This window comes from Ursus americanus, chromosome 7, assembly GCF_024610735.1.
Source record: "Ursus americanus isolate L20-20 chromosome 7, mUrsAme1.1.p, whole genome shotgun sequence".
NCBI lineage: Eukaryota > Metazoa > Chordata > Mammalia > Carnivora > Ursidae > Ursus > Ursus americanus.
Window position 1 is genome coordinate 16,654,049 of NC_142133.1, and position 25,722 is coordinate 16,679,770.

General features: G+C 52.0%; 2 protein-coding genes across 4 annotated transcripts in view; one reads left to right on the top strand and one right to left on the bottom strand.

Annotated features, from left to right (window-relative positions):
- MSH2 (mutS homolog 2) overlaps nucleotides 1–18,102 on the top strand; it is a 93,434-nt gene extending 75,332 nt beyond the window's left edge. The window contains exons 17-18 of one of the 3 annotated variants that reach the window (XR_006777819.2): nucleotides 1,547–1,703; nucleotides 17,690–18,102. Coding sequence is in view for 1 of the 3 variants with exons in the window: in XM_045787939.2 (XP_045643895.1) it covers nucleotides 1,547–1,642 (96 nt within the window). In the remaining 2 variants the exon portion in view is untranslated. Of the gene's footprint in view, nucleotides 1–1,546; nucleotides 1,731–17,689 lie in introns of those variants that run through there. The other 2 variants (XR_006777821.2, XM_045787939.2) reach the window with 2 other exon arrangements.
- A 5,322-nt stretch (nucleotides 18,103–23,424) lies between these two features.
- KCNK12 (potassium two pore domain channel subfamily K member 12) overlaps nucleotides 23,425–25,722 on the bottom strand; it is a 47,451-nt gene continuing 45,153 nt past the window's right edge. Inside the window, exon 2 of the mRNA XM_045787943.2 lies at nucleotides 23,425–24,458. Coding sequence (XP_045643899.1) covers nucleotides 23,557–24,458 — 902 coding nt within the window. The 3' untranslated portion in view covers nucleotides 23,425–23,556. The remainder of the gene's footprint in view (nucleotides 24,459–25,722) is intronic.

Consider the following 25,722-nt stretch of genomic DNA (forward strand, 5'->3'; position numbering starts at 1 on the left):
AATCATTTAGGCACTTCCAAGTGGAAGCCTGTCCTATAATTCAAAAGCAATTTAAAAATCCCAGTGAAATATTTCATCCCCCACTTAGCTGGGAAAGAGTGTTTTTAGATTGCTACACAAAAGCGTGCATCAAACGGAAATCAGCCCACGGTTTTAGTTGTTAGCCCTGCAAGAAACGAGGTGGGGGGTGATGTTGATGCTAAGAAAACGTAGTCTTTCAAGCTCTGATAAATCAGGCTGCTTTCATTCCTCTAAAAGAGATTTAGTGTTTGGTTGTAAGATGTTTTTGAAAATGAAAAACACATAATGGAGCCGTTTAAGATATTTCAGACCTGAGCTGTGCTTGTTACATGAATATGCTAATGAGGCAACCAGGCCTTCAATGAGAGTCTCCTTCCTTTTGGAATGGTGGATGTAAAGCAAAAGACCGTTGCATTTAAAAATTGTAATTGTGGTACGGTTTGGGTTTTCTTCGCTGAGACGTGATCTTGGATATTACCAGAGTAAAGTCGAATATATAGTTTCCAAGATTTAGAACTTAACGATACTGTTACCATGAAATCTGTGGGCCACATAGCCACGTTTCTGAGAAAATACATGATTTTTGCATTTTTTAAAAGTTAGCACTAAGGATCCATCCAAGATGCAATTGTTTTTGTAATTAATTTGATTTCTTTCCTTAAAATACTGTTTTGAGGATAAAAATTGTAACCGAACAGAAGAAAGATGTTTTAGGATAGATATATTTAAAGAATAACTTTTTCCCCTTAAAATCTCAATGTTCCACATACTAAGCACATCCTGTTAGACTTCTTAAGTATTAAATGCATCTTCTATCCTTGGTCTTTCTGCATTTAGCTTTTTTGGGAAGTATGTTTTTACCCACAGCATATGGTATGAGCTGCTGATTCAGTATTGAGTGGCTCTTTAAGCTTGTTAGTTACATTCTGTTGATCAAAATGGTGCACTGAACAGTCAGAAGAAAAGCCAGTTCCTGGTCTGAAATAAATTAAAAACTGTTAATCAGCTTATGAAGAAGAACAAATGAGTAAAGGGGGTTTTGTAAGGAAATCTAACATCGCCATCCTGGGCGCAGCGTGTTTGGGTCAGGGGGGTTGGCTGTGGCCGGGGACGGTGATGAAAATGCCCAGAGTCATACACACAGTTTGAGGCTCAAACTGGAAGTGGAGCCCAAATTAAAATAATCGTTTTCTGCCTGATGTTCTCCCCACTCCACTTTCCTTGACAGAACTGCTGCTGCTTTCTCTTAATTCTGCTTCAGAATGTATCCATGTGGCCTTCAGATGTGTGTGCAGTGCTGCAGTGCTCGCGAGTCACAGAGAAAGTAGTCCCTTGTCTCATTGCTGGTAGCGGTGCCTCCCTCCCTCCGCAGAGGGAAATGGGGAGCCCTCGCCTTGCCTTTGACACAGCAGCTTCCCCACCTCCCTGAAAGCAGTGTTTCATGGTGTCAGACAACATTCAGAACATGGTCCAAATTCAATGTATGTTAGCATATTTTTGCTTTGGCTTGTGGTTTGTCCAACAGAAATGCCCACACACATCTTTCATCCAGCTCTGTGGGAAATTCAGCAGTGGCACGAACAATATGGGATGTTGGGCAGCCTTCACTGGACCATCCTGATCTTTCTAGGCTTGCTGACTAGAAGACCACACTGCTGTTGCCTTTGGTTCACTTCAAAGAGGTAAAGAGAAATTATAAACTCCCTTAAATGGTTAAACTTAGAAGGAAAGGAAAATTCTGTCAGTGGACAATTCTTTAGCTCTAACAAAAGAACCATGACAATGAGTTCCATGGTGTCCACAACCAACCAGTAAGTATAACCATAGCAGTTAACCTGTATCATCACATGGTTACTGTCGTGTTCATTTCCTAGCATCTTGGTGACACTTACAACTAGCAGTCAGTTTAACTTTACAAATAATCTTGAATGGAAATAGCTGAAAACCAAATTAAGCGTAGTTACATCTAGGACAGTGTAACTATTTTTGTTCAGCCATCCATCTAAAATGTTAATAACGCATTGTCCATCCAGCGAGATGTATTTTTATTTTATCCATCTTTTCTTCACATAATGATCAGGACTTGTATTTAGTATCAATTTTAATGTGATATTTTATTGTTAAGCATTATGTGGCTCAGCCAAATCAATCATGAAAATGACTTTCCACGATGAATCCTGATTACAACCTGGCTGAACAATTTGGCAACGTTAACTCCTTGGTGAGTGGCTGAAAGGACAAGGTCCCGTGCTGCTTCCTCCAAAAGCTCGTAGAGGTGGACGCTTCTGTCTGCGCCCCACAGATGAGGACACCTGGCCTCAGAGGTTCCGGGCCTCACCCGGGTCACACAGCCAGTAAGTGGCAGAGCTAGGATTTGCACCCCAGGAGCGTGTCTCCAAAATCTGTGCTTTTTTTCCCCTTTCCATGTAGAGCCTTAAAATATAGTTAGGAATCTGAAAGGCACACTTGAGATAAATTTAATCTTTCTAAATATTATTTAGTGTTAAAAATGAGTGGTGTAGGCAAAGAAACAGGAGTTAAGGAAAATGGAGGTGTGGTGCAGATGTTAGGTGTTTCTAATTCTGTGGTAGGAGCTGGCGCTCCGGTGGAAGGCTTCTCTCTCGGCGGCTGGAGACGCAGCAAGAGGGGTCCGACCACCAGGGCCCTGCGGCCCGCCTGCTTGACGGCCGCTACTGGCCGCTGTCCGGGGCTTATTAACCCCGGCACACTGAGCAGCTAAGAAGCTACGTTCTTTCAGGTGCTTACCAATCACCCAGTGCTGACATCTAATCAAGTGATTGCAGTGTACTCTGGACAAAGGATTGCACTGAAATGAAAAGAGATGGTTGCCAGAAGCCTGCAGGATGGGGGAATGAAAGTCAAAGTCAGCAGCGTCTATAGGAGGACACCGAAGCTGGTGCCCGCAGAGGTTCTCATCACTTGACTCGGAGGTTATGTGTGTTCTTTCTTGAGCCAGGAATGTTTTATCCAGCCTGCGGGGAACAGCCCTGGCGGCTCTCAGTCACTCTGCTCTAAATCCGTTCCTAGTGAGTAAACTGATGACTCAGCCTGCACAGGCCAGGACACTTGGCTGAGTGAAAGCCAGCGGCAAAGGGGCGTATCCAGAAGGCTGCTGGAGTCGCTTAGTCCTTGCTTCACCACTGAGCTGCGTGACTGGAAGCTGCCCTGCGTTGGGTATTTCCCCCCAACCTTCTGTAGTTGAAAGGGACCAGATTATTCGAGTTCTTAAATGCTACACTCTCAGGGCCAGGCAGGTGCGGGCTACAGAGGGTAGTAGGTGAAGGCAAACGCCAACCTAAAAAGCGTTCAAAACTTTAGAAATGCTGCTGACCAAGAGAATAGGTCTGTGGGTCTGATTTTGTCCAAGGGCCCCAGTGTGTGTCCGTTGGGGTGATTATATGAAATGGATGTTGCACACTTGCTAAGAAGGGATTCACACCCTATTATAATCAGTCTACACCGGCACCCCAACTGCTACCCCGACGTGGTCCCATCCTCGTCACTCCCTCTCCAAGTACCGTGCTTCTGATCCAGGTGGTAATTCTCTCGTCAGGAAAGCACACTAGGCTGCTTTATTTTCTATTATCAGCTGTGACCTTAGCGTCCAAGTATGTCGAAGTGTAGAAATACTCATTGATGCTTTCCCCTGAAACTCTTTTGGGGCTCCTTCACTGGAACTGGACACGGAGAGAAAAGACCCAGTGAATCCCAAGGAGACAGAATGAGGGAGGAGCTCTGGTTACCTGACAGAGGAAAGGCGAGGTGATTGGATCATAGCAGCACTTCCAACCTCCACGCACTTAAGTCCAGGTTTTGGGGAGGGTGGGGATGAGGAGAGAAAGCAGGTTGTGACCTTCAGAATTCACTCTGACTTAAGTAACCTTCAAGATTGAAAAATAGTAGCTTGAAGCAAATTCAGACAGTGACCAGGTGGAGGACAGGAATCCCTGGAAGGCTGGACCTGCTGGGTTTGGGTGTAGTGGAGGAGTTTGGGGTTCAATGAATAATAGCTACAAAGAAAAAGTGATTGAGAAGAAAGGTGGGTGGGATTATTCACTCCGGGGATATCAAAATTTCATTTAAAAAAAGTAAATATGATAGTCTACTGCCCATTTCAACTATGACTCTTGCTCATTTAGTCCTAATAATTTATTAAGTGTTTTACTTCCAGTCTAGCTAACATACTGTGTCCTGTTAGTTTCAGGTGAACAATAGAGTGATTGAGTAATTCTGGCATCACTCAGTGCTCGTTGTGTCAATTTTATTTAACTTTTAAAAGAACCAGGTTTTGGTTTCCTTGATTTTCCTCTATCGTTTGTCCATTTCCATTTCACTGCTTTCAACTCTGTTTTATTAAGTTAGTCATGATAATTTAAACACCAACATGTAATTTAAGAAAAATACTAAAAAGAAAAAAATACATATATTTGGGATAATGAAGGGTGTAAGAGAGGAAATCTGACAATCTTTCTGTAAGATAATGTCTAAAATTGCAAAATGAAGAAATAGCAGTGTGAGCATGTTATATAAAAAGCATGGAGACAAATGCCAGAGGATTCTAAGAGCTGAAAGCAGCTCCCTCTGGACAGTGAGCAGGACAGCAGTGAGGGGAGGACTGCCGTTTTCTATTATGAATCTCATGATAATACAATTTCGTTTCTGAAAACTCTGTTTTTCTTTCATGTAAAAGAAATCTGGAGGTAGGAAGTCTTGGTACTGTGGTTCCATGAACATCAGGGACCCTGGATTCTTTGAGCTTGTTTCCACACTGTGTGTGGTGTCTCTTCTCAAGGCTGTCATGGCACAACACGGCCAGTGGGGCTCTAGCCAACGACCCACACTTCGAGCAGCAGGAAGGAAGCACTTGCGAGGATGTTCTTGCTAGCTTTAAGGAAATAGGGCAGTGGTACGCATTGCTTCCACTTCCATCTTCCTGGCCAGAATCCAGTCGCATGCCTGCGCTGAGGGGCCTGGGAAATGCTGTCTTTAGTTGTTTGCCCTACCTCATCGGGGCACTTGAGCAAAACTCATTTTGAAAAGTGCATTTTGGGAATGGCAGGGGATTTTTAATTTGGCGCTTAGTAAATGCTTTGGGATGATGATGTTTCCTCTTCTGCCAACCATCTTCGAAGCCCCCCCTTTTCTTTAATATTTATTTTCTCTAAAAGCATCATTTGGTTTCTGTTCTTCTCCTTCCCATGTAATAACTTCTTCAGGCTGCACTCTGTTCTATAATCCTGTTTCCACTGAATCCTTAAACTAAGCTGCAAATCCAGGACCTTGTCAGTCTTGCCCACAGTTCTGAGCACAGCTGGCGTGGAAGAGGTTCTCAGGGACACACCTGTGTAGAGACTGTAAGTGCCGGGGAGGGACCCGGCTTATCGGCACCTTTGAGCAGGGACTCCGGTGTGCCCCCAGCTAGATACCTCTTCCTCTGGGCTGTCACGAAGGGTGCAGAGCACTCGGACATGGGCGTGGTTGGAGCAAAATGACCCTCCACGGAACAGACTGGCAGAATATTGAAGCCAGCGCGCAGCGCTGGGGGGAGACGCGCCTCAGGTCTCATGGCTGGTTGGTGGCAGAGCTGCCTGGTTGGTGGGCCTTCTGACCCTCAGCCACCTTCTCTGACCACAGCTCAATCGAACACCGATTTCTAGACAAAGCCTCATCGCACAGCATCATTAAGAAAACAGAAATGGATAATAAATTCTGTATTCAGAAATTGTTCCTTTCCTCCCCTCCTCTTGGGATTGATTAATTTAGCTGGAAATAATGGACCCGAACTGATATTGTTGAGCACCAGGTCTACATGGTAATTTCTATTCTTGTACCTTGTTTAGAGACTTCCAGAAGACCGTAATACTTATTAAGAGGATCCTTTTCTCTCCCCCACTTCCCACCAGTTTTTTTTCCCCTTGGTGTTGAGAACTGAGGAGCCAGAAAATAAATGAGCTGGAAGAAAGAACAGTTTCTTTTTTCTAGGAGTTGTGTCATATTTCTAAAGGGCAGCGCTGTAAATACCGTACTCCCCTTGGGGAAGGAATCGTGCTTCAAGGACACCTCACTGGAGAACAGACTCCAGGGGAAGAAGGGCCGGCTCGGGACTTACACAGTCATTGGCCAAATTCCTGCCTTCCCAGAATCTTGCTGACAGAGGCCCAGGGTCACCTCATAGGGGTTTCTTGGTTTTGTTTTTGATTTTTTTGAGGCCATTTCTGCTTTCTTCTGACTTTTCTCAGATATTTGTGGCTCTCTTAATGACATTATCATTCAGACTCCTTGAAATCAATCCATACCTGTCTCTCGGTTCCTTCTTACATAAAGTACTGTTCTGTTTGTCCTCAGTTGGCCTCATGGTTTCGAAGGCAGCCCTCCCTCTGAGTGTCTCAGGGGTTAGTGAGCAATTCTGTCCACGTGGCTGGGAGCCCTTGGTGGGTTTTGTAGCAGCACAGTGCGCCCCCCCTCCCCCGAGCTAGTCTCATAGTGACTCTTGCCCAGATCCTGTGGTCATACCGGAGACGTCCCAGGTGACAGCTCAGAGACCAGCTCTGACACCACCCCCTGGGAGCTCTGGGGGCTCAGTTTCTTGTTAGCTTTAAGATATTCTCTTGTATATCGCGCCTGGGCCCTGGCAACCCAATGGCCAAGGAAGAAAAGTCCCAACCTCCTTGGCCTGAAGCTAAATAGCTTCCACTCCACATGTAGCCTTTACCCCCTCTGGTTCCCTTCCACATCTCTGCCCTTCTGGTTCCAAATGCTCCCTGCTAGTCCAGGCCGCTGAAGGACCCAGCCCTCTCACCGCTTTGAACGCTGAGGCCAGTCCTCCTTACCACAAGCGGTTTGATCTTCCCATGGTGCCCAGGCCCTCTCAGCTCTGCTTGGGCTGTCTCCTGCTCTCTGGCTTCACCCCTTCCCCCTGCCTAGGGGAGGAAAGGCTCCCTAGAGGAAGTGGGGAACATTATGACCCAAAGGAGTGAAGAAGGGTACCGGGCGGAGAACAGCATGTCCACGGACTTCCTTCCAGGAGGCGAAGATTCGAGGAGATACCAAAGGGGGGAAACTGAGCAGTGTCTTCTGCTCCAAAGCCCTCAGTAAGAGTCAGCTGCTATGGTGGTGGCAGTAGTGGTGGCAGTGAGGGGGAGGAAGAGGGGGAAATGGAAGGAACAGGAGGAGGGCTGTCCTGTGCTCCACGCCTCTCATGAGGGCTGCCGGCTGGTGGTCGAGTGGGCTGCGTGCCAGCCCTGCCTCCACTGTGTGCTATGGCCCAGGCTTTGTCTGCTCTGGGGGCCACCTCCTCCTCTTTCCCACAAAGGCCCTGTATGAGCAGCAATGGCCTCTCGGAAGAAAAAGATGTCTTTGTGTTGAGGCACGAAGAGCTAAAATCCCTGAACTCACAAAGGCCAGTGCTGGAAAAATGATTCTTGTAAGGGAAGAGTGAATTTGTGGCTGGTGGGGTAGTGAAATGAGGAAGGGTTTTGGAAATCACTCTCTAGAAGCCAAGAGCTACTGAGCCTTCCTGGGTTTCTAAGTGGAAATGAGCCTAAAGCATCAGTCAAGGCCTTAGCTTGGGGCGCCAGGGAGACCCTGTCCTGGCCGAGGGGAACTGAGCATGGACAGCAGAAGTCTAGGGGAAGGGAGCTAAAGCCGTCCAGCACCCAGCCTGCGCCACGCGCTCTGCACACATAGTCTCATTTAATCTGCACGCAAACCCGCCATCTGTGGGGACACCAAAATGGAGGCTGGGAAAGGTCGCTGAGCTGAGTGATGGAAGGACGGCTGCCCCCCAGGCCTCCAGCTCCCGCTCGCCCCCACCCCCGTGAAGTGCTCGCGGAGAGAGCCCTCCCCACGCGCACCAACGGAGAATCAGAGAGCCCGGAGGACCTTGCCCAAACACGCAGGGCTGGCAGGGGCGGGGTGACGTCTTTGTGGGAATCTTGCAGTCAGATTCCGCCTGCGGGGTGAGTCGTGGTCTGCGGAGATTTCACAGTGTTTCATTTCTCACGGTGATGGCTCCTTTCTCATGGGGGCACAAAATTTGCCAGATTTTCCTCCTTCATGTTTGAGAAATGCATCTCCACACCGTTCATGAGGCACTTTTGTAGCCAGATACTTTCTCCCTAATTCCTCCCGGGGCTGACTGCAGTGTGGGCCGGACCCACGTGGTGGGGAGAGCCGTGGAAGGGGTGGAGTTGGGCCTCCCTTCACGCGCTCACCTGAGCGCCACCGTCCGGGGACTGTCTGGCGCAGGCGACTGTCTGGCGCAGGCAGCTAGCTGTCTTGTACCCATCATCTTCTCATTTAGCTCATTTTGCTGGTTTCACGATCCCTCCTGGGGAGTCCAATTAAAATCTTGGAAGGAATTGGGCTCTGTACGTTGTCCTCAGTGGAGCAACTAAGAGCTGAAGAGAGTAAAATGAAAAGCGAGACAAAGCCATTGCTCAGGTTAGGCTCATTAGAATTCGAGGCTTCTTCCTTGTATAAAAGGAAAAAACCCAACCATCCTGGTGGTCTCCATTACAGAAAGAAATGTTTTATTAAATCATATGTAATCCTGGCAATTGCTTTCTATTGGAGCTTGAAGAGAGGCCCGGGAATGTTTCCTTTCCTAGCACTTTCTCTCTCTGTACCTCCCTTACGACACTCTTCTGCCAAGTTATTTGTGTCTGGTCTTATTGTTTAATTTTTGCTTCTAGACGGTATGTCCCTTTATCTACTTCTGTGGACAATTTGCAGTGGTTTGTATGCATGTAAGATGCTCAAGAAATGATGAAATATAAATACATGGTGGATGGATGGATGGATGGACAGACGGACAGATGGTTGGATGGATGCCCCTGATAGGCAGGTTGGCACGGGAAGAGTAGAACTTGTGGATTCAGGAGGGGAGGGGGGGAAGGGGAGCTGATATCCAGTGAATGTCTGTCCTCGCTAGACACTGTGTTTGGCCCTTTATAACCATTTCAATAATCATTACACCAATGCAGTCAGGTGGGTTTGTTTTCTCATTTCGAGGTGTTTAGTGCTCAGAGGGTTACAGCATTCGCTTTAATGGGACCCTCATCTAGACCAGTCTGAATGGAAAACCCACCACGCTCTAAAAGTCAACCCAGCACCAAGTGGGCACCAAAAGTTGACTTTTACAATGTTGTTTACCCAGTGCGCTGACCCCGAAAGTACGTGGATGCAGATGGGTGGAGGAGGTTTGGGCGTGACTGAGGGTCTGCTGTAGGAGTGAGGGAGGAGCTGGCCTCCCCAAGACCTGAGTGACCGACGTGTCAGCCCAGGAAGACTGGCTCCCCTCTTTGGTTCCAGAGGAGTCAGGACAAGTGCGGCCATGCCCTCAGTATACCTGTCGTAGAATGCTCTGTGCTGGGGGCGGGGAACCTGGGGGGCTCCGTCAGTTAAGTGTCCGATTCTTGATTTCGGCTCAGGTCAGGATCTCGCAGTCATGGGATCCAGCCCTGTGTCGAGCTCTGCGCTCAGTGCAGAGTCTGCTTCAGGTTCTCTCTCCCTCTCCCTCCTGCTCATGCACACACACACTCTCTCAAATAAATAAATAAATAAATAAATAAATAAATAAATATCTTAAAAAAAAAAAAGAGTGCTGTGTGCCAGGACAGGTGGCCTCGCCTCCATGTCCTCCAGCCCTGCCTTGTCCCACAGACAGCAGACTGTACCCTTCTGTGCCTGCTGCAGAGCGTAAAGGCTGAGAGCAAGTGTTCCCTGAACGGCAGGCCTCAGAGGAGGGGAGAGAGGAGGCTGCAGTCTGCAAACTGGGAGCTGCCTGGGAACAGCATTTGCCGGGCCTGGCCTCAAGCTATGTCTCCGTCAAAGGAGACAGGGCTGGGAGCCAGCGGGCAGCAGGGTTTGGGAGCCCAGGCTATGGATTTGTTCCTGGAGATTGAATCCTTTGTGTGACTTGCCCGCACGATGGCTGTCTGCCCTGCGGGAGCATCCTGGTTCCAGAGTCTATCCCGACCAGACCTGGTGGGCCAGTCCCTCACAGATACCCTGTCCTGTGGGGTGGGGGGAAGGGCTCCTGTCAGCAGGCCCACCCCGATGAACAAGCTGCCATGATCTATCGCTCTCTCCTCTTTGAGGTGGGGCTTCTGAGCTCCTGAAAACCATACAGCGACTCAGCTTTGGGGAACTCCCCACAAACCCCTCTCCCCACGCCCTTGAGGTACCAGTGCGACCTACTTTCTTCCTTTAGCTTCGCGTAAACTACCCTCTGCGAGGCTTCCGTTACTGGTCATTTAGTGGCATGGTAGTCTACGTGGAAACCACAGTATCTTCTTTCTCCCTGGTTATTTACACTTCAAGTCATTTTATGGAGAAAAAAATTTGTCAAAGAATACTAATCCTCATTTCTATTCATACGGCCTTTAGCAATAGACATTATTTTTTCACATATGTTGTCTTTTGGGGTGATTATAACCCCGTTTTATTTGCATCTCTGTGGGGGACTTATTTGCCTACCTGACCGCCCTGCCAGGCCCAGACTGTATTGGCGCATATTTGTATGGGAACCTCATGCAGGAGTCCTTGTGGCCTTTGGAGTGGGTGCTTGGTTCCTGGGACACATCCCCAAAATGGATGAAGAGCTCTCCCCCTCCCATCCACCAGGGAGCTGATGAGGTAGAGGAGAAAGTCCTGTGAGGTTGCAGAGGCTGAAGGCACTCATGTTGGACCTTATAATTCTGTGGGGAGAGGCACTTTTGGGTAGGAGTCTGTGTAGTGCCCTATGAGTGCCCTTTGACCCACGTTATCCCTGGCTCCTTGAGCAAGAGGGCTATAGGAAAAAGAGACAGCCAGGCCCCTTTTGGAGACATTCTTAGAAACTGTAACAGTGGTTGGGAGAGAACCGCTAATGCCCCAAAGAGTGGAGAACAAGATGTGTGTGAAAGTGATAAAGTGGAGTGATGTCAACAGTGGCCATGGGAGAGAAGTGGGTCGGCCCCCCATTCACTGTGGGGCATCGGGAAGGAGAAGGGACAAGACGTAGTGAGGTTCCCACAGGGCAGTAAAGGTCACCACAGATGGCCAGAGTGGGACAATTGTAATGGCCACCAAGGAGAACACATCAGTCCCTCAGGTCCCCGTAGGAGGAGAGAGGGTCTTTGGGGCTGGGGTCTGGGCTGGTTCTGCCGGGAGGGGCGTGGAACCAAGGTGGCTGTGGCTTCCACTGTTCTTGCCCACTTTGGCCACCGGCCTTTGCTGGCACGACCCAGGGAGGCAGAGGCTGCCTGTCAGTGAAGAACTGGACCCAGGTGCAGGTGTGTGCAGTAAAGGGTCAACTCGGTGGGACTGGGGTGCTCACACGTGACACATACCGGGGGACTGGCCCTTGCCCTTCGCCTGGGAGATAACCTCTGAGCCCTTGGAAGGTCTTGTCTTATAGATCTGGCTTGTACAACTGAGTGCTGGTGTTACGCCGGAGAGTTTGCGCCAGCAACGTGATTTGTAGTGAACACCGGTCTGCTCACCTGGGGCCCTGGGCCATGCTGTAGCGGTTTGATCTCTGGAGGGGCTGAAGCAGGTCAGTCATGTGGGTACTCCATGCCATGTGACCGACCGTCTGCCCCCAATAAAAACCCTAGACATCGAGGCTCAGGAGAGCTCCCTTGCTGGCAAGACTGTACGTGTCACACATCGTGACTGGGAGAATAGGTGCCCTCCGAGCGATCCCGCCAGGAGACGACCGCTAGGTGCTTGAGGCTGGCTTCTCCAGGATTCGGCAATCTGTGCTTTTCTCCTTTGCTGATCTTAGTCTCTACCCTTCCTCTGTGATAAGCCGCAACTGTGGGTAGCATAGCCTTTCCGAGTTCTGTGTGTCTTTCGTTGAACCTGAGGGTGGTCTTGAGGACACCCAACAAAATGTGCCAGGATCTGAGCCCCATGTTTGTTTCAAAGGCCCTACAGCAGGTGGTCTCACCGACGTTCAGCACCAAGAAGCTGGTGGCGAGTGTTAGTTATTTTTCTTTAAGTGAAAGGGGGAGGAGATGCCCCGAACTCTCAGCTCAGAGGCAGATCTGCTTCTGTTCCAGGCTTTTCCGCATACAGCCAGGACGGGCAAGTCACTTCCCCTTCCCCCCAGGCTCCTCCTCTGTAACTCGGAGGGCAGGCGAAACCATGGCGGAGGGTGGCCAGCAAGGGTGGCCCACGCAGGCTCTGGAGTGCGGGGCGGGGGGAGTTCTGGCAGCTCCTTCCTTGTGTCCCCGGCCTCCCCGGTGCACAGTGGGTGAGCTGGAGAGGGGACTGAGAGGCCTGCGATGCCCGGCTTGTGTTTGCATGGCCCCAAAGGGGGCACTGGGCTCTGGTGGCAGATCTGTCTGGAGTTGCTGCAGCAGGAGCCAAGCTCCATCGGTGGTGGAGCAGGGGGGGCGTGAGCCCGGCCTGGGGTCTGCACGCAGGCCCCACAGAGGATGGGGTGCTCACTGCGCGGAGGCTGTGAGCGGAGGGGCGCTTGATGCCGTCGGGGGGGGGGGAGGGGCTGCAACGCCCAGGAGAAGGCTGTGCCCTAAGACGTCTCCTGGCCGGAAAGCTTGACTCCACCCCCAGTGCTTCTGCGTTATTCCTGTTAACTTGTTTAGGATGAATAAAACTGCCATGATCATAATTGTCCCCCAATTTTATTATTTTGATTTTTAACCAGTGGAAGGGAAATCCCTTAGCAGGGAGGGTGTGGTGAGGATAAGTAGGCTGTGGAGGGGCAAATGTTCCCGGTTTCTGGAACAGAGAAACTCTCTAGCCAGTAGAAACCTCCCTCCAGTCCTCTTGCCCCAAGCTCTGGATGCTCAGAAGAGAATCTAGGGAAGTTGGAACATGGAAGAAGGAGACAGATTGAGAGACTCTTGCAAATCTTGGGGTGTTCGGTTTATAGTATCAGAAGCTGGGCTGGCAGAGACCCTGTCACATAAACACTAAGTCAACACTGGTGACAGGATTTGTTAGAAATGTAATGGGAGATGGCTGGAAATTTGTCCTTTTTTTTTTTTTTGACAGAGGAGGGGGAGGGGCAGAGGGAGAAGGAGAAGGAGAGAGAGAGAATTTCAAGCAGGCTCCATGCCCAGCGTGGAGCCCGACACAGGGCTTGATCTCACGACCTTGAGATCATGATCTGAGTCAAAATCAAGAGGGATGCCTAATTGACTGAGCCACCCAGGCGCCCCAGAAATTTGTCTTTTAAGGGAAGGAGTATTGGGGCTTATGTTCAGTTTCAGTCCTCCGAAGCCCGAAGTCAGCAAGGTGGATCAATGATGCCCTAGAATGGTCTTTTCTGGGACTTTATCTGATTAGTAGGGTCCCCAGCTCCATCTTCTGGGAGCCCAGGCTTCTGCCTCCTTCTGCTCCATCAGAACCTGGTCTTGGAAGAGGCTCCACCAGTCATTTACTCTTTAGCGAGAATATGTCACACTGTCCTGTTTCTCCCACAGATGTCTGCATTCCACGACTGAACTTTCCGTGAAAGTTGCTATTGCTACAAAAGACATTCCAGCCCTTCGAGAGCAGGGAAGGCATTATCCTGGGTCAAGGACAATGGTAGTTCACATTTTTTCAGTTGCAGGGTGACCTAACTCAGTCCATAGACGAAGGGGGAAATTACTGGCTCGAACTGGTGGGAAGAAAGCTGAGGGTCCTCCCAGATTTGGGGGAAGAAATGCAGGCGCCAGCCTCAGGGGGCACAGCTGGGCTAAGGTAGGCCTGCCCCCGCTTCCCTTTGCAGAGCGGGTGTTCTTCTCTCTTCCTGCGGGCTGCCGCTCCGTGCGGCGAGGCGGGAGGACGGTCACTGCCCCACAGCCCTTGCAGGCCGATGTGGTGGACAGGCGCTCAGCATCCACTCCACATCCTTCTAGAGGGCTCCGTGTATTGCAGGGGCGGGGAGGCTGAAAACTACATTCCCCACACTCTCTTGCAGCTGCCGATCCGGCTGAGGTTTAGATTCTGCACGTGAGATGCACTTGCACAAGATTTGAAAGGCGGATTGGAGGTAGAGCCTCTGCTTCCGCCGTTTACTGCTGGCAAGGGGGTGTGTCTGATTTTTCTGGAGTGACTTCTTTATCACTGTGGCCTTGATGCCAACGGCTGCTTCCTGACTGTAGGAGAGGCAGCAACCCTCATGGTGACTGGCTGTCTCGGTGTGTCTCTCCCCGAGAGTCAGTCCTGAGAGCTTCACCTGGAGTCTTTCTGGCTTTCCCAGTGACATACGGGCTATTTGATAGCCCAGGTTCAATACAAAGTAAAGCTCATTACACCAAAAATAGACTGAAAACATTTTATGGCCAAGCAGGAAACCTGATCCAGGACAGGGTCTGGGAAGGCTGTTCAGATGAGGTTTAGGGAGGAGAAATCGGTAACGTCTTTTAAAATCAAAGACTGCAAATTCTGTGTCCCAGAGCAGGAAAGCGAAGTCTCCTAGTAATGCTGACTGATCTGAAGTTGTGGAAGCGCAGGGGACCGGAAGGGGCCTCCTGGGTGCTTGTGGCGCCTGTCTCAGGATTATGGGTCCAGGTGTCTCTCCTGGGCACATAAGCCCCTGCCAGGGGCTATGGCAACAGTGCCCTGCAAACTCAGGCAGGCTGTCAGTGACCTCGGCCGCCAGGTCAGAGGTCATCCCCGGTAATGAATCTCGTCTGCTTAAACTAGCTGAACTGGATTCTCTTGCATTAACTTGGCCCTGACTGGTGCAGCAGGCCTAGCATGTAATCTATGAGAAGAAAGAGCCGCTCGATCACCCCTGATCCTTGTAAGGCCAAGGAGGTGCTCCCCTGGCCTGGGCCGTGTGCCCTCCCTTAGACCAATGACCGTGGTCGCACTCCTTACATCCTCTTGTAGAGACGATTGTTGCTGGTGATGGTGACCGTGTGACACTCTTCTCATCAATGAGATGTCAGCAGAATGGCCCCAGGGAGGCCTGGGAAAGCCACTTACTTACTGGGAAGGCTCCCTTCCTACTGCCTGCTGCTGGTAACATAGACGTGAGACTTGGAGGTGTGGCACCTGAGGTGACCAGCATGAGGACCAAAGACAGCATGCTAAAAATGGCCAGCGGGAAGAGAGGAGGAGCTGGCCTTCCCACCTTACGGCAGCACCTGCCACCAACTCTGGTTATTTGAATCAAATCATCCCCTTCTTCTGCTTCTTTAAGCCCCTTTCTATTGGATTTTCTGTTACTTGCAGCTGAACACATTTCTATCTAACACAGGAGGCATCCTGGGATTGACAGGTCCACTAGACCATGGGGAGATGGGGTAGTTTTTCAAAAGGACAGGATAGGGACGTTGTTCCCAGAAGGGGACAGGAGAGCATCCTGGGCAGATAAAGGCAAAGGCTCCACAGTTGCTTTGATGTGCCTTCCCAACACCCCTAACCCCTCCCCTGCAGGCGGTCCTACCCCAACTATGGGAATGGCCGACCACCGCGGTTTGGGCCTCCTGAGTGAAAGCCAGCAGGACTGGGACCTGAGTAAGAGAAGGACTGTAAGAACCGGATCTGGGCCAATCTGAGGGGGAGGAATGGAGAGGATGGGGGTGGGTAAGAGATATCTGTAAACTCCCATGTTCATTGGCTGCTGAGATTTTGATAAATACCCACCCGCAGCCCCAGGGCAGCCCTGGAGTTCCAGCTTTCTGACCCCAGAGCTCTCTCAAACAGCCCTATGTAACAGGCCTTGCTGTAGTGACAGAAATGGGTTTTATCTGTGTGTCCAGTATGGTAGCTGTTAGCCACATGTGGGTGTCGAACACTTGAAATGTGGTTCCTGCAACCAAAGAGCTGAATTGGTAATTGAATTTAAATTTAATTTTAAATTCAGTTGAGTATAAGTAGCTGCGTGTGGCTGTGGGTGCTGCACCGGACAGGGCAGCTCTCCCGAGCGGCCCTTTATTGGTCCTGGAGGAAGCAGAGACACGTAAGACAGAGGCCTGGAGCTCACAGAGGTTCTCCCGGGGTTGGGGGTGTGTGCGGCTGCTGCGCTTTCAGCAGGAAGCTGGCCAGCCTGCCACGGGCACGTTTCCTTCCATCCTGCATCCAGATGGCCGGTCCTGCTCAGCACAGTCCATGGAGAAGGAAGGGGCACAAATGGTCCATGTTGGGTTAGGCACTTGGCAGATGTTTGCTAAGTGTGGTTCTTGAAGGAATCCCCGTGGACTCTTTCATGCCTCCCCTCCCGCCTCTCCTCCTGAGCCTCAGAGGGACAGAGCCCAGAGGCCCAGCCCTCACGGGGCGGACAGGGAGAAGGAGCCCCTGTGAGAGGGAGAGGCCTGCCGGCCGTCGGCGACAGAAGCAGCCACAGGGCAGAAGGGAGCGCTCAGGGTCTCTGGTTACGCCTTTCTTTAGTGATTCCATCAGTTTCCCTTCTGTGCACATTTCCCTCCAATGGAGTAGCAAGAGGCCGGGGATATAATTTGCTTTGCCCAGACTCCAGTTCTTTTTGAATTTTATTTATTTATTTATTAAAATTTAAATTCAATTAATTAACATATAGTGTATTATTGGTTTCCGAGGTAGAGGTCTGTGACTCATCAGTCTTATATAACACCCAGTGCTCATTACATCACGTGTCCTCCTTAATGCCCGTCACCAGGTACCCCATCCCCCACCCCTCCCCTCCAGCAACCCTCAGTTTGTTTCCTATGATTAAGAGTCTCTTAAGGTTTGTCTCCCTGATTCCATCTGGTTTTATTTTTCCTTCTGTTCCCCTGTGATCTTCAGTTTTGTTTCTTAAATTCCACGTATGAGTGAGATCATATGATAATTGTCTTTCTCTGACCGACTCATTTCACTTAGCATAATACCCTCTAGTTCCATCCACGTCGTTGCAAATGGCAAGATTTCAGTTTTTTGATGGCTGTGTAGTATTCCATTGTATATCTATACCACATCTTCTCTTCCCATTCATCTGTCCACGGACAGCCCAGACTCCAGTTCTTATAGCCAAGAGAGCACTCCATGTACTTCCCCTCTCTGGCCTTCTCACTTGCCACTGCTCCTGCCTGGGACGCTTCCTGCCCCTCATTGGCACGCTCAGCTTGGACAGCCTACCTCTGAGGGCCTTCCCTGATGGCGGGGTGGTAGACTGATTGCCTCCCCCTGGGTGCTCCCATAGCCTGGGCTGTCCCATGGATCTGTGGCACCCACCCTGCGGTACTGTGGTGCCCAGTCTCACGAGCCTGGAGTTCAGGGACCATGAAAGCTGTGCTGTCTTTCTCACCCATGTCTCTCCAGCCCCTGGGGGTGCCCGGGTGGCTTAGTCGGTTAAGCATCTGCCTTCAGCTCGGGTCATGATCTCAGGGTCCTGGGATCAAGCCCTGCATAGGGCTCCCTGCTCAGCAGGGAGTCTGCTTCTCCCTCTCCCTCTGCCCTTCCCCCCTGCTTGTGCATGCTCTCTCTCTCTCTCTCTCTCTCAAATAAATAAATAAAATCTTAAAAAAAAAAAAATCTGGGACCATGTCTCTCCAGCCCCTAACAAGGGGGGTGTGTGGCTGGTGCTAAATTAGACAAGTTACATACCCCTCTGACCGCGGACAAAATGGGGGAAAGTACTAGATTCCTAGGGTAGGTAAGGGACCGTAAGATAAATAGGCAAACTCTTGTCCAAGGGCCTGGCTTGGTAAACGTAAGTTCTTTTTTCTTATCTTCTCCTCAGGAAAACAGAAAGGTAACTGACCCTAGAAAGGAGAGGGTTGGCAGTGCATCGGGCACAGCAGAAGAATCATAGGCCTCCCGTTTGGAAAGAAGATAAGGAGCGCTTTGTGCAGGAAAATCCCCCGCCTGAGCTGGTTACATGGCTGGGGCCCGGGCCCCGAGACAGAGGAGGGCTGAGGGATACCAGAAGCCGAGCCCCTCGACGCCACAGCTGGTGAGTGGGTCTTAGCTGGAAGCAGGGTAATAGGTCGCTTTCGTTCCAGAAACACTGTAGACCAGTGTTTTTCAAACTGCTGGGTGTAACTCATCAGGAAATCCATTTAACAGCTTTGACCGGCATTAAAACAAAACACAACAGAATGGGAAGTAGGATCCGGCGCATCACTACAGTCCTGTGAGAGCTCTGGGGTTGGGGGCGAGAGAGTGATTTTGTAGATTGGGGTGGGCGGGCGGTACTTGAGTGACCTGTGAACTACTTCTCAGCTCAGGGAGGGCGCCCTGAGGGAGAGGGAGGACCTGGGCACGCGCTGTGGAGTTTGCACTAGGATGATGGCACCACGGGCAGAAGAAATCATCTAGATGGAACCTTCTCCCCCAGCTGGCACTGCAGAAGCAGTAGGGGTGACCCTTTGCATTTGTGGAGAGCTTACACTTTTCAGTTCTCGGCCTCTCATTTACTTTTCATAAGACTCCTGGGGGGAGTCTTATTATTATCCCATTTTAGAGATGAGAAAACTGAGGATCTGAGCCAGCACAGTGACGGTCAGATGCGGAACTAGATTTCAGACTCCTAGCTTCTAAGCGAGTGTGCTTCCCATACCATGACGAGAGTGCTGTGTTTAGAGTGTGGGTTCAAGACACTGGCTGCCCATTACGAGTACCTGGGCACCTTCCACAAAATTCCAGTGATTGCCGGAGCTCCTCCTAGGACCACTGCAATCAGAATCTCGGGGTGGGGGAGGGCAGGGGCGGGGGTGGGGTGCAGTGCGGGATGGAGGGGTGAAGAGTAGGGGTGGGGTGGGGCCTGGGCATCAGTATCTTCTCAAGTTGCCTCTGGAGACTCTTGGGCACCGCCAGGGTTGGAAACCGCTGCCACAATGGGGCCGGTTTCCTCTGCGCCCATCTTCCCTCCAGGCCTGGCTCTTAGAAACTGGCCCTGACCCAATTCGGCCAAGCTGCCTGTGAGGTCCACTGGTGCCTCCTGCTTCAGATGGATGTCACTGTTGTTTTGCTGAGTAACTTCCCCAGGGAGCTGCTGCTGGGGCCCAATCCAAGAAGCTGAGGTCTCCTGGGGCCCCCTGAGAGGGAGGTGTGATCAGGGAGGTGGGGAGGCAGGAGGCTCTGACAGACAGACAGCAAACAGCTCAAAGGGGTGGCAGGCTGCATTTTATTCATCGTTAATTTAAACACCCTTCAACTCCTCTCTTGGAGTACTGCTCAGAAAAATAAATGTATTGTTTAAGAAACCCTGCAGGCTTGCCCCGCATGCTCTAACCCCCCTCCTGAGAGAACACAGTAGCATAGAAAATGATCTGTAAAGCAAGGGGGAGCTTCCCCAGGGAGGAGGGAGAGGAGGAGGAGGCTGAAGGAAAGGGGAGGAGGCTCGGGCCAGGTGAGTACAGAAGTCTCATCGCTTCTCAGCGCTTAAGGAGGTGTGGGAAGGTGCCAGAGCTGCTCCTGGGAGGGGCGTGAGTCCAGGCCCGAGTCCGTGCTGAGGAGCCCGCCCTGGCTCAGGGACGGTGTCAGCAGCCCTTCCCCCACCCCAGCCCGGGGAGTGTGCAGCCTCCGGCACCGCGATGAGCTCGCTGTACACCCGCCCTGCGACAAAGCAGCCCCAGCGCCTCTTCTGAACTCAGGAGGGCCCTAAGCAGTCTGTCTGGCTGTGCTTTCCAGACAGGGTGCGTGTGGAATTGTGCTTTTCGTTTGTTAAGAATGTAAAAAGTTACAGTAAGACGGAACCGCCTGGCCCACAGCTCCTGGGGCAGCCACCTCTGCGGGCTTCCATCTGCCTCTTTTCCCCAGAAGCTTCTCCTTTGGCTGTTGAGGGCTCAGCCACCCTCACCCCGAAGCACACAGGAAGAGGGCGTCTGCTAGGAGGCCTGTCTGAGGGGTGGAGGAGCCTGCATAATTTTAGCAGCTGTCTTCCACGGTTTGGCTTGGGTTTGGACGCTGGCTTCTATGTAAAACACAGATTCAAATTCATGCAAAGTGTACGTGAAACTCCCCCAAGGCGGAGAGGAATTTTCCAGGCCCTAGTAGATCTCCAGGGAGTTAAAAATGGGAAAGCTTTCTTCTCAGCGTGATCCAGACTGGGATTTTTCCTTGGGGAAAGGGGCTAGTAGCTCTTTGTAAGGCTGGTGTGTGTGTGTGTGTGTGTGTGTGTGTGTGTGTGTGTGTGCGCGCACATGTAAGTACACATGATGCTGTGATGTGTGAAGCTCCAGGACAAATGCCCAGGACTGTCTGGCATTGTCCACGAGCTGAGGGCTTGACACAGTCTGAGCCTTCTGACTCTTTCTCCAGGCCCCGGGGGCTCTGGCTTCAATCAGAGGACAGAGGAGGCTGACCACTTGGCCTCATTAGCAAGCAAGGACATGGAGGGGGGGGCTTCCTTACCTGTCTGCTCATCCCGGAAAAGTCCCAGCAACTCATTAAGACCCTGGCCTCTGTGTCTGCACAGCAGGTGGCAAGGGCTGCTTAGAGCTCCACAAGCCCCAGCCTGAGAGGGGTGAGTTTGGGCCTAAGGTGAGACAGCAACCCCAGGAGCTGAGGGGAGGGGTGGGAGTTGTAGGCTGCAGGGAGCTACCAGCCGTGGGTCAAACTGGAGATCCCCACATGGTGGGAGAGGCCACAGCATCTAAGAGGATGGAGCCCTTGCTTAGCCTGAGGTTCAGAAGAACCTGTGCCAAAGAAAGGGGTCCCTAGCAACGTCGTTATTCCTGAAATGATGGTGGGACCTCAGTTCTGGTTCTCAACGCTCAGCAGGATGCCAAATAAGCCTTGAGGCAGGGGTCTAGGCTCCATCAATGCCCCTAACTTTGGGAGCTTGGCTCCCCGCCCCCCAAGAACCAGCCCCTGGCATTTGGGGCACTGAGCCCTTTGGCCTGAGGTGAAGGACAAGGATGTACTGAATTGGGGGGGGGGGGCTACGGGAACATGGGCAAAAATACAAGCATGCCCCGGATCCTGAGCTACCCTGTATGCTGGAGGGCTGCTGTTTCTCTGGGAGGTTGACGAGAGGGAAGGATCCCTTCCCTGTCCCCATGAAGCCAGGCTTATGGCTCCTTCAGAAGCTTGCTCAAGCTGCTCACAATTGTCTCCTTCCAAAGGCAAAGCATAGGAGAAGTGAAAACAGCTAAGGCTGCAGCATGAGCAATTTAAGATAGACTTTAGGAAGCACTGCTGACAGAGAAGACTGCCAAGGAAGGTTGTGAGTTTTTCTTTTCTGTAGGCGGGTCCTGTTCCCTCCAGTGGAGACACAGTTCTGTGCAGTCCTGTGCGCTGGTCAGTGGGGTCCCCTGGACACCTCTTTGGCCTCTCGAGCTCAAAGAACCTCGTTAGCTACGTCTAAAGCTTCCTGTGCTGTCACTGGGACCCACTTCCCCTGGGTTGGCTGCTGTTTTGCCTGCTATCAAGTCCTCGTGGTCTAAATGCCTCCGTCTTGGTGATCGCTCACCCCCTCTGTATGCTTCAGATCCCCAAGTTATTGCTCGTTGCCTGGGTGACACCTCTAATTGGATGCCTTTTAATCTTTCCTTCTTTTAGAGGAATTGGCATGACATTTTATTTCTAGGCCCTATGAGAGGGCGTTGGCCTAGAGGGTGTGTGCCTCTCTCAGTATGCTGTCACTGTAGTGTGACCACAGCCATGGCTCGGTGGGCCGGTGGGGGGGGTCACAAACTGGCCTGAACAACGGTCACTGTGACTCCTGAAGTGTGGCACTCTGGAAGCCTACCCTTCAGAATTTGGCAAGACTGACCTCTCTCCGGGTCGCTCTGCCTCACTGGCCTCACAGGCCGATTAGGACTTGTGTTTAAATCCCAATCCCCATCCCAACGAGAAATTACCTGAAGAAGCTAGTCATTCAGATCCCAACACATTTTCCCCTTCTTGTTATGAAACTGGACGGGGAAAGGGGAGGTGGACATTCAAGCATGACTCCTAATGCTGTGTGCATGTGCGTGCATGTGTGTGTGTGTGTGCACGCATGTGTGTGCATGTGTGTGCATGTGTGCGTGTGTAAGTGTGTGTGTGCGTGCATGTGTGTGTGCATGCATGTGCATGCATGTGTGCGTGTTCCAGGCACATATGCTTCCTTCACTGCCAGGGAGGGAGATTTCACAGCTTTCCATGCCTCTCAGGCCTACAGTGTGAGGCGTCCTGGAGCTTTTCTAAGACTTCCTGTCAGAAGCTGTAGACATTGGTGGGTCACACCGTGTCTGACTAGACTCTGGCATTTGTCCTGGGGATCATCTTTTTAGAGGAGGAAAATGGGCCTAAAGAGCATTGTTCCTTCACAGTCCAAGAACCCCATCCTTTCAATGAAGGCAGTAGCTGGCCTTCCTCCAGGTCAGGGACCCCTCTGCAGCAGAGGGCGGAGAACCGGTCCCTCAGCTTGAGGATATCCGCGCAAAACTAATTCTAAAACTGCTTCCATCCACCCGTTCCATCAGCTGCCCCCACCCCCCGCCTTCCCCCACCTCCAATACAGACTGTGCGTGGAGAAAACAAATTCACATGACTGTCAGTGGGGGCCAAACAGGGTTTAGAATGGGATCTGTCCCCAAAACATTATGGGCTGTGGAGCCAAATTCTCTGACATTTGCAGGATGGCTGCTTTGGGCTCCTGGTGCTGCGGAGCCTGACTCAGAGGAGGAGAACCGGGTTGTGGAGGCTGCACTCTGCACCCTCAGGGGGAAAAACGAGCTACTCAACGGGAGTCAAGAAACCAAATCCACACCAACAAAGCAAGATCCTGAGAAGACTCAGACGTTCCTGATTAGTAATGGAAAGCATTCCCAAGGACAACGCTGGTGAAAGAAAGGAGGGTTGGGGGATTCTGAGATGTGCCCCAGCCGCAGAGATCAGCCGGCTGAAGCAAAGCAGGGCTCCTGCAGCCTGAGTGCTCCCCTCCCTGCCGGCCACCCTGGGTTTCTGGCCTTAGAAGTAGCTGCCCTGTGTGCTGTGCGCAATGCACCGACTCCAGGCTGAGAAAGGCCAGCTGAGCCCCTTACCATCCCAATATCCAAATCTCGGGAAGTGCCACAGTCCGCAAGTCGGTGCTATGTTTCATCTCATTGCATAATACTACACCATTCTCCGTGTGTAGCGGCTGTTCTATTTATATACATCGGTAGGCAACATATGGCTCTCCCCACCCCCACCTGTCAAAACTGTGACTACATCACTTCTGACGACCAGAAGGAAGCTGCTAGGCTGGGCCAGGATTCTAAATGCTGCGGAGGTAATTCAGAGCCATGAGAAGTTGCACCATATGCTTTGGGGTTGCCGGCTGCTTATGTGCATGGGGACAGGGTTTAGTGCCAGTCCGCGAAACCCAGGGATGGCCCTCTCCTCGCTGCGGTTTGCACCGGCCGAGGGTCTGGGGTGCCATTCTCTCTCTCACTGGAGGAGAATCTGCTGGGGCCCACAGTTCTTCAAGACGGGACCCACGAGGAAAACTGGCTCCCCCGAAACCTGCCCTGGATAACATCAGGCCTGGCCAAATAGTATTTCTTTAAAAAAAATTTTTTTTGGTTTGATTTTATTGGGTAAAGATTAAGAAAGCGCCAGCGTCTGAGAGAAGGAAAGCAAACCACGGCCGGCGGCACGCTAGCCTGCCGAGGGTCCGTGGCGCGGCCCGGCGGTCTACCTGGAGGCGCTGGTCTCCGCCAGCCGGTTGTTCATGATGCCCAGTGCGCCCACGCCGCCCGAGAAGCCGTTCTGGCGCGTGTTGACGCACACGTTGCGCGGGTAGCCGTTGGCCGTCTCGGACAGCTGCTTCTGCAGCAGCGCCAGCGACACCTTGTTGGAGGCCGTGAGGTCGCGCATGGAGATGAGCTCGCCCGACAGGCGGCGGCCCTCGGCGTCGCTGTCGCGGGCCGCGGGGTCGGCGCCAAGAGCGGCCAGGCGGCGGCGCAGCCGGGAGCCCGGCGTGATGGCGTTGCGCCGGGAAAGGGGCGCGCCGGGCGCCGGGCAGCAGCGCGCGCAGCAGCGGCAGCTCAGCTTGCGCAGCATCCAGTTGAGCACCTGCTTGATGAGGATGGAGATGACGTTGAAGAGCGAGTAGATGCAGCACACGCCGAGCAGGATGAAGAGGAAGTTGCCCAGGCGGTAGAGCCCCTGGTTCCGGTAGGCGGCGTGCTGGCTGCTCACCAGGTCCCCGAAGCCGATGGTGCTGAAGGTGACGAAGCAGAAGTAGAGCGAGTCCACGTAGTCCCAGCCCTCCACGCTGGTGTACATGGCCGAGGCGCAGCACGACAGCAGCACGGCGAACAGGCCCAGGATCAGCAGCACGTGGTACACCGACGGCTTCCAGCCGGCCAGGCAGTCGGCCTCGGAGAGCGCCGAGCCGCGGCGGAAGGTGGCGGGCAGCAGGCCGCTGCGGCGCAGCTGGCGCTCGCGGCAGGCGCGCATGATGAAGGCCAGCAGCGAGATGATGCGCTCCAGGAAGAGGTTGAAGAACAGGATGGTCCCGGCGCAGCCGAACAGCCCGTAGGCGATGAGGAAGGCCTTCCCGCCCACCGTCGCGGGGGTGGTCATGCCGAAACCTGTGGAGACAGGACAGGGGTCAGCGAGGCCTTGGCTGGGCAGGTGGTGCCTGCTGGGGGGCGAGCCGGGCGGGCGTCCGCAGGTGCTGCCGTGGCTTCTACCCTGAGTGGCATCACTCAGAGGAGGGGAAACGGTGTCTAGCCATTTCTCTCCCTTGGCGGCGCTAGGCTTGTTTCCCGATCGGCGCGACGCCTAAACTGATGTAGGAGACACGGCCCCTCGTCTTGGGGATCTGGAGATCGAAATGCGTGGGGCAGGATGGTCACTAGGAAGGACCCCTAAAGACGCATGAAACGAAACCTGTGCACAGGTGCAGACCACTGGGATACCTGCAAAGCTACAAAGAGATGTCACTGGCTCTCCCACCCCCTCGAAATTTTTCTTTTCTTTTGAGGTAACCAACGGCACACATGGGCCTACCTGGGGCAGAATTCCGTAAAGGCTTCATTTTAACTGATCCGGATTACTAGGGACCAGGTAGAGTGTGTTTAGTCCAGGTAGCTATGTGTGATGGTATCTGAAAGGGGGTTTATGAAAACTGACAAAAAGATTGAGAATGAGTCCACAACCTTCAGAGAGTGAGCTGGCTCTGTCATTGAGTGTCCGACTTGGGGCTCAATCCCAGGACGTGACCTGAGCCGAAGGCAGAGGCTTAGCTGACTGAGCCACCCAGGCACCCCTATCAATGGATTTTTGCAGAAGGCTTGACTTCCCACCAGCGTGCTGGGGCCCTTGCCATCCAGGGCAGCACAGCTCTGCCCCTCCCACCTGAGCTCTCAGCCCACTGCTGGGGTGATCTCTTTGTGGAACGCATGTTTGCCTCACTCTGGTTATAGAAGGGGTTTAATCTCTCGGCACAAAGATTCCCTGCTGGTTGGAGTCTGAACTGGAAATGGGTCATCTGTTCCAACGGCACCATGGCACCTTTCATCACCTATGCAGCAGAATTCAGGGGCATCCCTGTGAAATTTATGCCCCGCCTCAGGAGGGCTGCCTGCATGCTGCTACTAGTGGGGCGAAGCCAGCCCTGGGAACTGGGTGGAGAAGAATTTTGTCTCACTTGGCTTACTATTTCCTTAAAAGAGCCAAAGGGAAAATTTTTTTTTCAGTAATTCCGTAAGCCTATGTACTAATCATTCTCTAGATTCCCTGGAGGAAATCTCAATTGCCTAACCACAGTCTTCATCTTATGCTTAATGACTTAGGAGAAAAGCTTATGATGATACCCATGTTGAAGAAGATGAATTATATCCCTAGATTCAG